At 31.1% G+C, this 16,049-nt stretch overlaps 2 protein-coding genes across 2 annotated transcripts; both read left to right on the forward strand.

The window, feature by feature from the left end:
* Nucleotides 1–507: 507 nt before the first annotated feature.
* On the forward strand, nt 508–969 carry LOC127136938 (zinc finger BED domain-containing protein DAYSLEEPER). Its single transcript, XM_051063448.1, has one exon. It carries the CDS (start codon nt 508–510, stop codon nt 967–969), a length of 462 nt encoding a protein of 153 aa, XP_050919405.1.
* Nucleotides 970–8,628: 7,659 nt separating this feature from the next.
* LOC127074938 (protein DETOXIFICATION 29) lies at nt 8,629–14,057 on the forward strand. Its single transcript, XM_051016363.1, has 7 exons — nt 8,629–9,124; nt 9,481–10,022; nt 10,166–10,252; nt 12,730–12,786; nt 12,868–13,225; nt 13,509–13,595; nt 13,704–14,057. Exons 1-7 carry the CDS (start codon nt 8,807–8,809, stop codon nt 13,773–13,775), a joined length of 1,521 nt encoding a protein of 506 aa, XP_050872320.1. The 5' UTR covers nt 8,629–8,806; the 3' UTR covers nt 13,776–14,057.
* Nucleotides 14,058–16,049: the final 1,992 nt, after the last annotated feature.

Here is a 16,049-nt window from a genome sequence, read left to right on the forward strand (position 1 = left end):
CACAAATCACCTCCTGAAACATCCACATAAGGAAACTCTCCATCATACACCTTAATCCCTTCAACTTTTAGCGATTCCATATTAATCACAATTCCTCCATGAGCTTGAGCTTGAGCTTGAAGCAAATGACCATGTCCTTTAGCCGCAACCGTTAACTCCGAGCTAGGACCTAAACTCCATACATGCTTTAAAGTAACTGCAATATCAGAAACTGATTTTGGATGAAGCATTGTCATAGGATGAGATCGGTACCGGTTGTCGAAATCTCTAGCTGCATTTTTAAGGTCAAGTTCATCAAAGCTAAAGTTTCCTTCTATAGGAAGTGATTTTAAAGAATAATGTATAGTCTTCACAGGGTCTGCATGGTGAAATGCATATTTTCTATATAATTATAATCAATTTTGGATGCTTGTTGTTCATATATGCTTAATTATTATTTATTTTATTGGATAATTTAGTTTGATTTCCTTTACACTCACCTTTAATCATTGTCAAATTATAGGAAATATGTCTATCGAAGGAGATGAACCCGTAATTCAAACTGAGGACGAAGTTAATGAAAGTTCAGTCCCTAGTTCAAAAAGAACAAAAACTTCTATGGCTTGGGAATGTTTTGAAAAGTTTTTTGATGATAAAGGACTCCCAAAGGCAAAATGCAAAAATTGTGATAAAATTTACGTGGCTAGAGATGGTGGTGGCACTTTAAATTTGATAAAACATTCGCTGAAATATGATGGAAGAGGGAATGGATCTTCTTATCCTCCACTTGATCAAGAAAAGTATAGGGAAAAGATTTCTGAGGTAATCGTCAAACACAATTATCCTTTTACTTTTGTCGAACATGAAGGGATAGTTGACTTACTCTATTTTTTGCACCCTGATGTTAAGTCAATTTCTAGAAACACTGCAAAGTCCGATGTTCTTAAGGTGTATAGAAAAGAAAAAGAAAAATTAAAATCCTATTTATAGTCAATTCCAGGAAAAATTTGTTTAATATCCGATTTATGGTCTGCAATAAATACAAATCAATATATGGTTTTGACTGCACATTTTGTTAATAGGAATTGGGAGTTAGAGAAAAAAGTAGTATCCTTCATTCATTGTCCACCACCTCACAGCGGTTTTAATTTGGCTGAGAAGTTAATAAGTTTGTTAAAGGAGTGGGGTATTGAGAAAAAAATATTCACAACTACTTTAGACAATGTATCTAACAATGATGTTATGGTGAATATATTGAAGAAACATTTATTATCAGGATTAGGATTGATAGTTGAAGGAACATATTTTCATGTTAGATGTGGAGCACACATCTTAAACTTAATTGTTCATGATGGTTTAAAGGTGATAGATGGATCTTTGGATAAAATTAGATTGTGTGTGAAATATATAAGAGGCTCAGAGGCTCGAAAGTTAAAGTTTGCATCTTGTTTAGAGGAACTCTCAAATGTGACTTCTAAGCAAGTTCGTCAAGACTTGCCTATTAGGTGGAATTCAACTTATCTGATGTTTGAGACTGCTATAGGTCAACGAGAAGCTTTTACCCTCCTAAGTGATATTGATCCCTACTTTGATTGTTTATCAAACGAGGAGTGGGATGAGGTAAAAACCATAACTGATTTTTTGAAGCCATTTTATGATATCACAGTTTTTTTTCGGGTAGCACTTATCCAACCGCCAACCTCTATTTTAGTGTTGTGTGGAGAATTCATATGAAAATCAAGGAAGTTGCATGTGTTGATCATAGTGAGTTTGAAAAACAAAATCAATTATGTTGCATGGCTAGAAGAATGGAGAAATTTTTTGATAAATATTGGAATTCTTATAGTGTTGTTCTATCATTTGCTGTCATCTTAGATCCTAGATATAAGTTGCAGTTTGTTGAGTGGTGCTATGTGAGGTTGTTAGGTAGTGAGGGAGTACAAGTTGCAAAGTTGATTTTAGGTAAGTTGAAAGCTTTTTTTCAAGAATATCTCAAGTCCTCAAATGAGACAACCGCTTCATCTATACAAAGGTCAATTAGAGGTAGTTCAAACATTCCCTCAAATGACTTACAAGATTTTGGGACTTACGAAAGTAAATTGTGCGAACCATCAAAAAATGAGTCTGATTTGGAAACTTATTTGAATGAAAAAAAAACCATGAGGAATATGTTGATTTGGATGTTTTGCAATATTTGAAAGCAAATGAGGGTAAATATCTCAAACTTTCTATATTGGCACGTGACCTTTTGAGCATTCCAATTACTACAGTTGCATCAGAATCAACATTTAGTATAGGTGGACGTATACTTGACAAGTATCAAAATGCTCTTATACCTGAAAATGTTGAAGCATTATTGTGTACACATGATTGACTTTGTGGAACTCCAGGTTAGTATCTACAATCTTTCTATTTGTGTTTTTTTTTTTCATTTATCTTCTTTTATAATTAATGTATGTTTAATTATTTTGTACTTTGATTCTCTTTTGTAGCGGGATTGGATTTTGATGGACCCGATTTTGTTGAGGACCTTTCATCCTTCTTTTCCATAACATGAAGTTACTTGAAGATGTGATTTATTTTGGGAGAACATTCTACAAAGATTTTATAACTTGAAGTTTGAATGTTTGAACTATTAGAATTTTATTAGTAAAATGATGTATTGGTATTTTACCTCTTTCGATAACCAATTTTTTTTTGAATCCCACTTATTTGGTGAAAATTATATGATTGATGATTCAACTTTGCTGAAAATTATATGCTAGATTTATTAGTATTTTACCTCTTTTGATGTTGAGGTTTTTCATTTTAGAGGTGGTGATTTGGAATTATTTGGTGAAAATTATATGATAGGTGATTCAAGTTTAGTAATGCATGTTTAATTATGGGAGCTACCAGTGGAATGTCCATCTTTAGAATGTTCAACAATGTTCAACAAGAGAATATTTTGGTGAATCATGATCTTTAGATAGAAACAATTTCTATATTATCTTAGAACTAATATTAGTTGTATAATTGAACTACTTAATCGATTTAATAATAATATAATGTGATGTTTTTCACTTTTCATTCTACAAATTCAAGTAACAAGTTATTTATGGTCAAATAATTTTTTTTCAGAAATATAATATATATATATATATATATATATATATATATATATATATATATATATAATATATATATATATATATATATATATATATATATATATTATATATTTCACATGAACACTTTTATTTCGATGGTAAAGTATTGGAATTTATTATGAAAACACAAAATGAATTCGACATAAATTTTGAATTTGTTGTGTTTGCATTTTAATTTTAATAAGTATTTTAGATATAAAATAAAATTTATCAAAGTGTTAATAAAAAGACAATATTACTACTCATTATGGAATTATATTTTAAAAAATTATTTTACCAAAATTAAAATTTTAAAATATTTAAAATATAAATTATTAAAAAAATTAAATAAAATATTTAAATTATTATTTTTTGGATGGATGGATCCATCCATTAAAAAAATGTTAACGGATGGATTTTTTTTTTTATTAATGGATGGATTGAATTGAATATTTTTAAGGAATCTTTAATGAATTATTAATGGATTAATGAATTGTTTTGATCCATTCATGAGCAATCCGATCCATATCTATCAAATCCATCCATTTTGCCACCCCTAGTTTCAAATGCTTGACAATGTTATAGCTTCAATTCGTCTTGGCATACTGCATTTTGGTTGTTCAAACTCATACTGCATTGCTGAATTTCTGTTGTTTTCGTTCCATGCTGGCTCGTGTGGATCGCGTCTTTTTACCGTTTATGTCATCTGCTGCAAAGAAGATTGTATTCAACTCTGTATTCAACTCCATGACCTTGTCTTATATGATGGTTATTAAATGGATAATATGGATATTTGGGGTTAATTGGTTGTGGTTGGGTATTGGATATTTGGGTATTATCTAATGGATATGGAATCGTTTAATGGATATAACTGGATATTTGGATTAATTGAATTTGCATATGGTTTAGGATATTTAAACATAATTTAAAATTCCAATAATAGAATCAAAACCTAAAATTCAATTGGAATTAAAAAATTTAAAATCCCAAAATTCAATTGAAACCAATTAAAATAAATTCCAAAATTGAATTGAAGTTAAAATCAATTAAGATCGATTTCAAAATTCAATCAATTAAAATCAATTTCAAAACTTAATCCATTAAAATCAATTTCAAAGTTCAATTGATTAAAATCAATTTCCAAAATTTAATTGAAATTAAAATCAGTTAAGATCAATTTCAAAATTCGATCAATCAGTTTCCAAATCCAATTGGAATTAGAATCATTCAAATGCAGTTAGGATCAATCTGAAAAACATAACACCCTGATGGACATGACAACAAAATGCAGTGGATTATGGATGTTGGTCGACTTTGGTCAACTATTTGACTAAAAAGTCGATAAATGATCAAAGTGGAAAGTAGGTCTCAAACCAGGGTTTTCTTGCATGAGTTGGCATGAATCCTGGTTGAGCATAGATGAATCCATAGTGACTTTGTACGAGTTGTATGGGCCTTCCCGTACTTGAAGTTAGGGTCATAAGGACAATCTTTAAATCAAATGCCTTGTATGAATTAGGATACATCCCAATCAAGTCTTTAGCAAATGATCCCCCAACTAGGGTTCTAGAGTCCAAATAAGGCCCGCATAACCAATCATGCAACTTTACCCCCAATCACTAGCAATTTAAGGTTTGGATCCCTCTTGATGGAACTTGAGTTTTCACAGATCAGATCATTAGGGTCTTGCATCCTTTGCCACTATATGAATACCCGAGCCGAGCCTCTAGGGTTTCATCCCCTCCACAGTTCTAGTTCCACAAGCCAACAACTTCGAATCCGCAATGATCAACCACTGGATATGAATGCATGACTGATGCATATGCATAGAGCATGAAGATATGCATGAATATTCTCCAGTTAAGGATTGAATGAAAATATGGATAAAGGAGGGAAAATTTTGGGGTACAACACTACCCCAGAAAAAAACCTAGTTCCCATTGCATATCATCACTTACTAGTACCTCGGTGTAGGCTTGGGGTCTACACTTAAAAGCCAAGAGTCTGGCTAACTCATCAGGTGAGTCAGTATTCCTTCCCAAAGAGTCAAAAGGTAGCAAAGCATTAGACTCAGTATATTCCTACACGAGGGTTGTATCGGTAGGAGCTTAGGAGCTTGGGTGTTTGTGCATAGATAAATGGTCCCAACTGAGCTGGTTAAAAATGTACTTCACACTATCACATAGACCTAAAGCTATTAAGATAGGGAAGTCAGAGTATCGGGTTGGTGAAATTGTTCTTTCAGCCAAAACTTTATAGCGTCTTCTCTAAGCTTTGTCTCTATCAAATCTCTATATAAAGGATGGATCATCTTCATAACAAAACCACGAAGCACACGAGAATACTGCAAACTAATCTCAAATCTTTTTTATTCTTGTTCACACAAGTTATTGCTCTAAGTGTGGAATATTTTATGTTCTCGTATTGTATAACCTCTGCTTATCTTAGAAGCACTAAGCACATAACTGTATTCTTCATTCTTGTTGAATATTTCTCAAGTGACTTGTGAAGTCTATAAACTTGAGAGGGCTAAGAGATCTTTATCCTCTTAGATGCTCATTGTTGTAATCTTTCAATATTAGTGGATTAAGTCCTTGTTAAAGGCGAAATCACCTTGGCCGGGTGGACTGGAGTAACTTTGAATTTCAAGCGAACCAGGATAAATTTCTGTGTTGATAGTATTATTTTTCGCGTGTGTTTATTTGCAAAAGCTTTTATTATCTGTGGAAACAATTCAATCCCCCCCTTTCTTCTTTTTCTCTATCTTCAAATATATCATAGATTTGAATAACTTTTGCCCTTTGTAGACCTCGTTCTTGATGAGAAGTTGATGTCGTCCTAAGAGACCATCTCATTTGAAGCAGGACTTAAAACTATCACTGTTATTCAAGGCTAAGTCTCATGAGGTGTCTTCGCTAGCTTAAAGGACAACGATAACACAAAAACCAATAAACATACCACCAAAGGCGTGAATATTATCATTAAAAGATCTTGTAGGGTGATGTTACAAAAACCCTATAATAAGGCAACGAAATAGATAGTACAAAAGAAAATGCTAAGAGTTTGATTGGGTGGACTCATTTACAAGTCTTGTCTGAGGGACTCGCCATTATGAGTATTGTGTAAGAGCATCTCCAATGCATGTTATTCAATGATACATGGATTTATTAGTTCTGGAGTTTAACAATTTTAGCATTGGAGTAGATATGTGTGGCATTCTCATTGCATAAATGTTTGTGTAAGTTACTTCATGAAGAAGTGCAAAATGTGTGTTTCTTATCATTAAATAATATTAATTCTAATAATTTGAGGGGTCAAATATGAATTTATTGGGTCAAATATAGTTTGCTTATTAAAACCATTGGAGTAAAATTGTTTTAGATTGCTTAAATGTTGCTTAACTAGAATGTGGAAATTTGGTCCCATATAAAATATGTCAAGTAATCAAATTAGTCTTCCCATTGGAGATACTCTAAGGGTCTCGCCTTTATAATTCTCTCTTGAAGGACTCACATTTACAAATCTCACCTAGAAAGGGATTATCTTCTACCTTATTTAATCAATCCACCCGTGTCAGACCTCGTGCTTGAGGTATTGTGGACTCGGAAAATCCCGACTGAGCCTTAAAAGGGAGTGACCTATAACTCAATAAGCTCAAAGATGTTATGAAAGAGCCAGAAGACGGAATAGTTGGGCGTGATATGGAAGACCATAGGTTGCCCAACTGGATCTTGCCTCAATACATGCTCGACGAGGTGTCCTTAAAATGGGCAATTTGAATCAAGGTTATTGAGGAAACCATTCTCGTTAGAGTCGTCAAAATGGGTAGCACATATGGGCGGGCCCGCCAAGCCCGATAAATCATAGGGCTTGGACCTTAAAATTAGAGCCCATATTTTTCAGAGATTTTTTAGCCCGGGCCTATAAAATCTACTACGCATTAGGGCTAGCTCGTATGGGTCGCGGGTAGCCTACTAGGCCTGCATAACTCTAAATTAAAAAAAATTATTAATATTTATATTATCTCATCCCAAAACAATACATTGATTTTCCTCATCCTCCAAATTTTATCTATAATCTATTCAATATTTCTCTTTTAAATATTCTTCATTAATACAATCAAATTAATATTTAATTATTTTGTGTTTTACTTCACAATTTTCTCATATATATATATGTGTGTCTCTTATATTAAATATTTGAGTATGATTTCATATAACTTAAACATATATTGTATTCATATAACTTAAACATATATTGTATTTTTCAAAAACACTTAATTTTTATTTAATTTTCAATTAAATAGACTAAACGATTAAATTTTGGAACTCAAAGATAAACTTTGTTGAAATTGCAAAAGTGTAAATATTAAAGAGACAATATCAACAACTTGCAACAATAGTACATGTAGGATAGTTGACGTGTTGATATTAAATTGTAAATTTGTATAATAACAAAATTGAAATTTTTTGTCAATGAATCACTAGATTTGTTGGAACATTACGTTAGTTGAAAAATTCTATAGTTCCATATTGCATAGGTAAGATGTCTTAGCTACCTCACTTCATTCACTTCATTATATAAGAAAATTCTTTGTTTCATTCCAAACACCAAAAAAAAATTCTTTTGTTGAATTTTTTCTTCCCTACTCTCATAACTCTGTATTTTTCGAATTGTCAAAACATCAATTTCTCCCCCCTTTCTTTCTATTCGTTGAATTTTTCTAATACTTTCTTGAATTCTCTTTAGAAAATTATATTAATTCCTCCTCGTTTGAGTTGTGAAATTATCAAGTATAATTTTCGGATTCTCTTTAGAGAATTATTCGAATTTCTCTTTATTTTAGAAATCATTTTGAGTTGTAAAATGACCATTATTGAATTCTCTTTTGAGAATTATTGGAATTTCTTTTGATTTGAGAAATTATGTTGACCGATCGTTATACTAGATATTATGAGTGATATTTATACCGTATTCGAATATTCTTTGTATCATTAAAAGATATATTTCAAAACCATAAAATAATATTATTTAATAAAGATAAATCGATAGTTAAACGCTTTCTTATATTAGAATCTCAAATATTAATTTATTTAAAAAATATATGTCTTAAAGACACTACTAATACCTAACAACAAAAGGTGAAGGATACTTAAAAATTTACCTTAATTCAATTTAATAGTTAACATAAAATTTCAAATTAATAGTATTTAATTAACTTTTTAATCAATATACATGAGATTGTTTTATTTATTTATAACAATGTTAGGAGGAAATATGTAATAATTGGAGAAAAACAATAAAATAAAATAAACTATTTTTATTGGTTATATAATAAAATAAACAAACATGAAACACAATAAGCATTTTTTATTAATCATCGTGAGTCGTCGCGATTGAATCTGAATCACAAAAATTAATTAAAAAGAATGCATGGCTAACATGAGGAAACGTGTAATGTAAGTAGTAGACAATTTACTCCAGCAACTTCCCCTCTCTTTTTCTATATCTGCTACGCTTCAATCGGTCAATATATATGCATCCATTGTATTGTCTTACTCGTATTAAAATTTTTGCTAGTTTGATAAAATAAATCTAAATACATTTCGTTTATAAATATAGACGTATCCTTCATATATTTATGAAAACGAGATTTTTTCTAGTGTTAACAAGAAAACCGTTGCTCTTCAGTCTATAGTATGGAGAATGATAACCAATCCCTCCCTCTCCTCACACCGTTAAACAGCTCACAACGAGAACAAACCATTAGTACTGCAGTTTTCACCGCTAAATCCGATGACATTCCTCCGATCACCGGCGCCAGAACCTTCGCCAGAGAGTTCCTCAATGAGTCGAAGAAACTCTGGTACCTTGCCGGCCCCGCGATCTTCACCTCCATCTCTCAATACTCTCTCGGCGCTGTTACTCAAGTCTTCGCTGGTCAAGTCGGTACTCTCCAACTCGCCGCCGTCTCTATTGAAAACTCCGTCATCGCCGGTTTCTGCTTAGGCATCCTGGTAACATCGAAACTAATCGCCTAAAACCAATTCGTATTTTTTTTTATTTCGTATATTAACTTCATATTTTTAGCTTCATTTTTAATTATATGTTTATTTTATTTATTCTGTTTTCTCTTTTAGACTGAAAATTGAAAATGATAACCATGTGAGGACAAATTGTTCAAAAGTTGAAATCAATCATTTTAAAAGTTGAACAGCACATCAACGGAGACTTTTTGTTTAAAAATAACTTAAATCCAAAATCAGTGCCAAACAAATTAGCTTATTTTTTATTTTTTAATAGTATTATTTAGATTAAAAAATAATATTTATATTAAAATTTGGAGGAAGAACTGAATTCTGTTATTTTTCAGTTAGGGATGGGAAGCGCGTTAGAGACGCTATGTGGACAAGCTTTTGGAGCAGGAAAACTTGATATGTTAGGAATATACATGCAAAGATCGTGGTTAATTCTAAATGCCACCGCGATTATTTTAAGTCTTCTCTATATTTACGCTGAGCAACTTCTAAAATTAATAGGCCAGACAACAGCGATATCAGAGGCTGCGGGACTTTTCACATTATGGATGATTCCTCAGCTCTTTGCTTACGCCATGAATTATCCGATTCAGAAGTTTTTGCAAGCGCAGAGTAAGATAATGGCTATGGCGTGGATTGCTGCAGCGGCGTTGGTGGTGCACACGTTCTTGAGTTGGTTTCTTATGTTGCATTTGGGATGGGGACTTGTGGGTGCCGCGGTGGTGCTTAACTCTTCCTGGTGGTTTATTGTGGTGGCTCAAATTGTTTATGTTTTGAGTGGTTCGTGTGGTGAAACGTGGAGTGGGTTTTCTTTTCAAGCTTTTCAGAATCTTTGGGGTTTTGTTCGTCTCTCACTTGCCTCTGCTGTTATGTTATGGTTTGTTTGTTCACTTTTACTAAATTTCTTTAAAGTTTGTGTTATAGCATTATTTTCTGTTATTAACCAATTAAAATCCGTGCATGCTCATGGTATAGATCATAAAGATTTTTGATGTTTTGGTTGTTGGTGTTGTTATGCAGTCTTGAAGTGTGGTATTTTATGGCATTGATTCTATTCGCTGGATATTTGGAGAATGCAGAGGTTTCAGTGGATGCATTGTCTATATGGTGAGTCTATTATTTATGAATCATATTGTGGTGGTGACCACCCTTCTTCCTAAATGATGACAACAACCCCCCTTAACTAATATTCCATCATGCATACAATTAGGTAAATATTAATGTCACTAGCCACTTGGTTATATAGAACACTAAAGTTATGGGCTGGAATGTGCCACGTCCAATCTCATTTATGGACCAGACCCAACAATTTGACAGTAATTAATACTCCCTCCATTCATGTCATCATAGAAAGTAGACAATTGATTGAGAGAAATTCTTGCATAAAAACAAACTTAAATCCATATTTTAAAAAATATTTAATAAGAAGAGAAATTTTTTTAAAATTTAATTTCCTTTTTAATATTAGATCTATTGAATGGTTGTGATATGAAAGAAAGAGAAAATTTTATTCTTATTTTTTAATTAATAAAAAATTATAGTTGAATATATATATATATATATAATATATAATATATATATATATATATATATATATATATATTATATATATATATATATATAAAAGAATTTTACAATATCACACATTCTACCTACTAGTAAATATAAACACATACTATTACTACTACTGTATTGTACTACTCCCTCCCACTAAGTAAAAATAAATAAAAATTCTATTAATAAAATAAAATAATTTGAATTAAGACATTTTTTTGTGTATTTTTTGAATAAGTTTTATAGAATAATGAAGGGTATTATAGGTAATAGGAGAATTTTGGGAGAATTTTGAATTAAGACATTTTTTTGTGTATTGTAATAATGTTGTGTATTTTAAGTGTCATATTTTGACTTTTTACACATACCAATAAAACTAATCATTATTGTTAGTTTTCAAACAATAATTCTCCTATTACCTATAATACCCTTCATTATTTATTACATTCATTTTACTTTTTTTCCCTCTATAATAATTATCTAAGGGTAAATTTGACAAAAGTGCAATTATACTACATTGAAGTTTGCAAGTGACAATTAAAAAGAAACAATTTTTTTTCAAAAAAATGACACTTAAAAAGGAACGGAGAGAGTAATCTTTTGACGGAAGCAGATTCTCTAGCATTTTGTTCTCTAACTTTCCCTAACTAAAGCCTTATTTAATGAGAGAGAAGGGGAAAAAAAGTGAAAGAATGGAGGGAAATCAGATGAGAGATTGTGTTATTAGAAAGAGATAGAGTTAAAGATAGGGTGCAGTTCCCTCAATAAAGACAGAGGATCCACACCTCAATTATTAGATTTTTTTTGTTATGCAATCTTTAGAGCAATTTTGCTGAATGTAGCTAGCTAGTTATTGAAATCAAAAAAATAAAATCAGTTTATATACAGCGGCAATACTCGTCATTTCAAGCTCTCTTGTTAGCTACTTGCTCCGTTTTTTTGTGTTACTTTTTTATTTTTTACATATATTAAATAAATTAATTATTTTTTTAACAATAATTCTTATTTTAACTATAATATCTTAATTATTTATTATATTTTTTTCTCTGTAATAATTATTTAAAATAATTTTGACAAAATTATAATTAATATTATCTTAAATTTTACGAATAACAATTAAAAAGAAATAATTCTTTTTTATGGAGGGAGTAATTGAAATGCTATGTTTATTATTTTTATAAAAAAGTTCTACGATAAAAATTAATTTAGACCTAAAAGTAGCTATGTAGGCTTTGTTCTACAATAACTAATCCATCTTTAGCTAGCCTTATCATAATATACATGACCGGTCCGATTATTCCGGAGGCTCCGTTCTAATTTTAAAAATAGATTCAAATTTAAAAAAAATATATAATTATAATAATTTATAAAAATATATTAAGAATACAATTATATATTAATCAAAAATTAATTTAATTATAATTTTGTTAAGTTTTGATGAATCTTAATTTTTGTATGTATTGAGTTTTTATCATATTATTTTTTTAAATTATTGAATTTTTCTATAATATTTTATTTATTTTTATTAATATTTATAAAAGAAATTAAAATTTTCAAAATTTGGAGAATCCCTTGAAATTTGAGGTTTTGTGCTGCAAACTCTGTGATTTATGAAAATTATTTTTGAAATTATTTAATAATATTTAAATATATCTATTTTAAACTATCCGATCAAAATCAAACTATCACAACCATTCACTGCCTGATTGTGTGAAAAACTTAACAGGGAATCCATTTCCATTATTTGTAGTACTTCAAATATTCCATAGAAATGATCAAATATCAATTAGTCTTATAGTTAAATTTTGCAACACAAGGCCATCATATTTTTTGAACTATAGAACAAAATTAATATCAGCAATCAAATTTTTTATATCATTTTAGTTACATTAATCGAACTTTAACCATAATACTCTATCTTTAATTGTTTGGCTTATTTTTATTTGAATTATTCTTCTTATTATAGAATTTAGGGATCTTTCTTTTAAATATTATTTCAATAAGATAAGAGTTTAATGTTGATTTTGCAGTTCAAATATATTGGGGTGGACTATCATGGCATCATTTGGAATGAACGCTGCCGTAAGGTTTGTTTCATTTTTTGTTCATAATGGAACTAACTATGAGTTTGATCAAACATAATTTGAATTGTAATTACAACCATGTAGTGTGAGAGTATCAAATGAATTGGGGGCATCTCATCCAAGAGCAGCAAAATTCTCACTTACTGTTGCTGTGATTTCTTCATTTCTGATTGGTCTTCTCCTTTCATTGATTTTGATAATCTTCCGGGAACAATATCCTATATTGTTTTCAAATGATCCAGAAGTGAGAAAGGCAGTGATTGAGTTAACACCAATGTTGGCATTATGCATTGTCATCAACAACATTCAACCTGTTCTTTCAGGAGTTGCCATTGGTGCTGGGTGGCAAGCAACTGTTGCTTATGTAAATATTGCTTGTTACTATCTCTTTGGTATTCCTTTGGGACTCTTCTTTGGGTTCTTTCTTGACTATGGTGTCTTGGTAAGCTTTTTTTTTCTTCCTCTTCAATTATATTTATCTTATTATTTGTTTTTCTTAGCACCAATATTTCTGAAAAAAGTTTTTTTTATGTCAATGATGACGTCGGTGTCCGAAACCGACACTACACTTCTAATAAGCTTAATTTATTAATTTTTTTAAATTATTATTGGTGTCGACGTGTCAAGTGTCGTGTTTCTGATGATGGTGTTTATAAGCCATCTCTTTTATAACTTGATAACTTAAGGAATTATTAACTCTTCTATGGTGGATGCATGATTTCTAGGGTATCTGGTCTGGAATGTTAACCGGGACCGTTCTGCAAACTCTTATCTTATTCTACATGGTCTATAGAACTGACTGGAATAATGAGGTAAAAAGTTATACATATTGGCAACAAAACTAAACAAATTTAATTATATTGTTATTGAAGATGTAAGTATATTTATTATTGATTAATTTTTGTTTTATAAAATGGAAGGCATTACTTGCGGAAGAAAGGATAAGCAAGTGGGGCGGGATTAAAGATGTGAAGACGAACGATAATAATTGAAACTTCTGCAAATTCTTGAACCTAATTAGTTCAATGATATAATAGACTTCCTACAAAAATAGGTAATCTTGCACATTGTGGAGCAGCTAATATGGATTTACATTGCATTAGTGATTGCAGCTATCTCGAAGTATCTCAGCATTTATTTGTTAAGTGCTTATTATTTGAAAAGTTTGAAATTATGTTGGTCAAATATTGTATTGGAATATGTTTCTTCATTTGGTGGTGTAAAATCGCTGTGCATTGTGACCGTGATTGGTTGAATGTTGTTTTGATGGTTTATTTATGCCCAATTTGAAAATTTCAAAGGGTATTTTTTAACACACCCTATATATTATTTAAATATTACGTAAAAATTTATAAATATCTCTTAGATTCTGAAGATATATTTTCGATTTTATTAGATACAATACAATTTATTATTTTTTTGAACCACACCCATTTTTGAATTCACAAAATGAAAGTAGCATTATGAAAATAGTTGTGACCTCTGTTGTTCTATTTTATCGTCAAAAGGATTTAGAGCCTTTTTTATTGATATTTATTTTTAAGAGATTATTACAAAGAACAGAAGTTATTGTGTTTGTTTTCCATAATGAAAGTCATTTTTTTTAAAACAGTTGTGAAAATGGTTCGCTAAAGAAACTACTCAAAAAGCTTTTAATTTGAAGTAATTTATTTTTCAAACTTGCATCTCTTTAAAATCTGTAACAATCGATGAAAATTTCTAAATCTATTTATTTTGTTTAACAATAAAGTGATTTTCTCTTCACACAAAAAGCTATGACAAATAGACTTAGTAATGAACATTTAACTATAAGCACAAACAAATTGTTTAATTAAATATCAAATGATACAACACAGACAACAACCAAAATTAATTTTTGTTCATAAAACATGACAAGGTGATAAGTTTATCCAAAGGGGTTATTTTCAGGAAAGGAATGTTATCAAGATGATTGTTGAAAATGTATCAAGTGTGAGTAATATGGAAAATAGTCTCGCATTGGTTGAAAATGTGGAGACTTGAACATTTATAAGTTAGAGAACCCACCCACCTATCACCTTAAGGTTTGGGATGAGTATGTGGTGTGTCTCTCACAAAGATGTTGTTCTAAAAGAAGAAGTCTCACAATGTTCAATACTCCGTAGTGAAAAACTCCCCCAACAAATGGTATCAAGAGCTCCGGTTTGAGCGATTCGTGGGAAGAAAATCACGATGGCAATGAATCATCCAAACTGGCATTTTCCGGTGAATCTTCCAATTCTCAAGAACAATAATGATGAGAATTGGTACAAGCAGATGAAGGTTGTGTTCTATTATCAAGATCGTTGGGATCTTGTGAAGGAAGGAGTAACAACGCTACTCAGATGAATTGCTTCAGATGGAAGACAGTGAAAGCATAACTGATTTCTTCACTAAGGTTACGAAACTGGTGAATCAAATCAAGATAAGTGGAGAAGTGTTGACATCAAGATCTGTTGTTGGGAAGATCTTGAGGTCATTGGCTCTAAAGTTCGACCATGTGGTAGTAGCCATAGAAGAGTCAAAAGATTTGTAATTGACAAAGGAAGAGCTTCAAGGGATGCTTGAATCTCATGAACAAAAAATGGCTGAAAGAGATGCAGGAAAGTCGAAGAGTGATGTGGTTTTGCAGGCGTAATAAACAAAGTAAAGGAAAGGTAGAGGAATCTGGAATCGGAACAAAAGTAGAGAAGGCTCCAACAATTCGACTGATCGAAATCAGCAAAAAGGAAACTGGTCGAATCAGAGAAAACCCTGGAACCAAGGCAACAAAAGAGGTGGTGTTGCAGGTAGAGGAAGAGGTAGTGGTCGAAATCCAGACAAGAGTCACATTCACTATTACAATTCTCAGAAGCATGGTCACCGATATCTGATCAAAGCATAATGACAATATAACATACAGTTAATGTACTGAAAGTAACAGATCACACAGAGTTGTTAATCCAGTTCGGTGTACAACAACACCTACATTTGGGGGCTACCAAGCCAAGGGGGAAATCCACTAAATAATATCAGTTTGTAGACCTTTAGCAAACTATCTCCAACTTACAATCTACTCCCTAATCATTATTCGTGCTTAACTTCTACCTAAGACTCACCTAGGTATGGGACACTTCCCTTTCAATCACAACAGTGATGAACCAATATTATTTTGAAAGATTCAGAAGTTACACTTTAAAGACACACAATCACTCAATGCTTAAAAGTTGAAGAGTGATTTACAGAACTTACAACTCTTGTTCAAAAAG

The sequence above is a fragment of the Lathyrus oleraceus genome, chromosome 4, assembly GCF_024323335.1.
Source record: "Lathyrus oleraceus cultivar Zhongwan6 chromosome 4, CAAS_Psat_ZW6_1.0, whole genome shotgun sequence".
NCBI classification, from domain to species: Eukaryota; Viridiplantae; Streptophyta; class Magnoliopsida; order Fabales; family Fabaceae; genus Lathyrus; species Lathyrus oleraceus.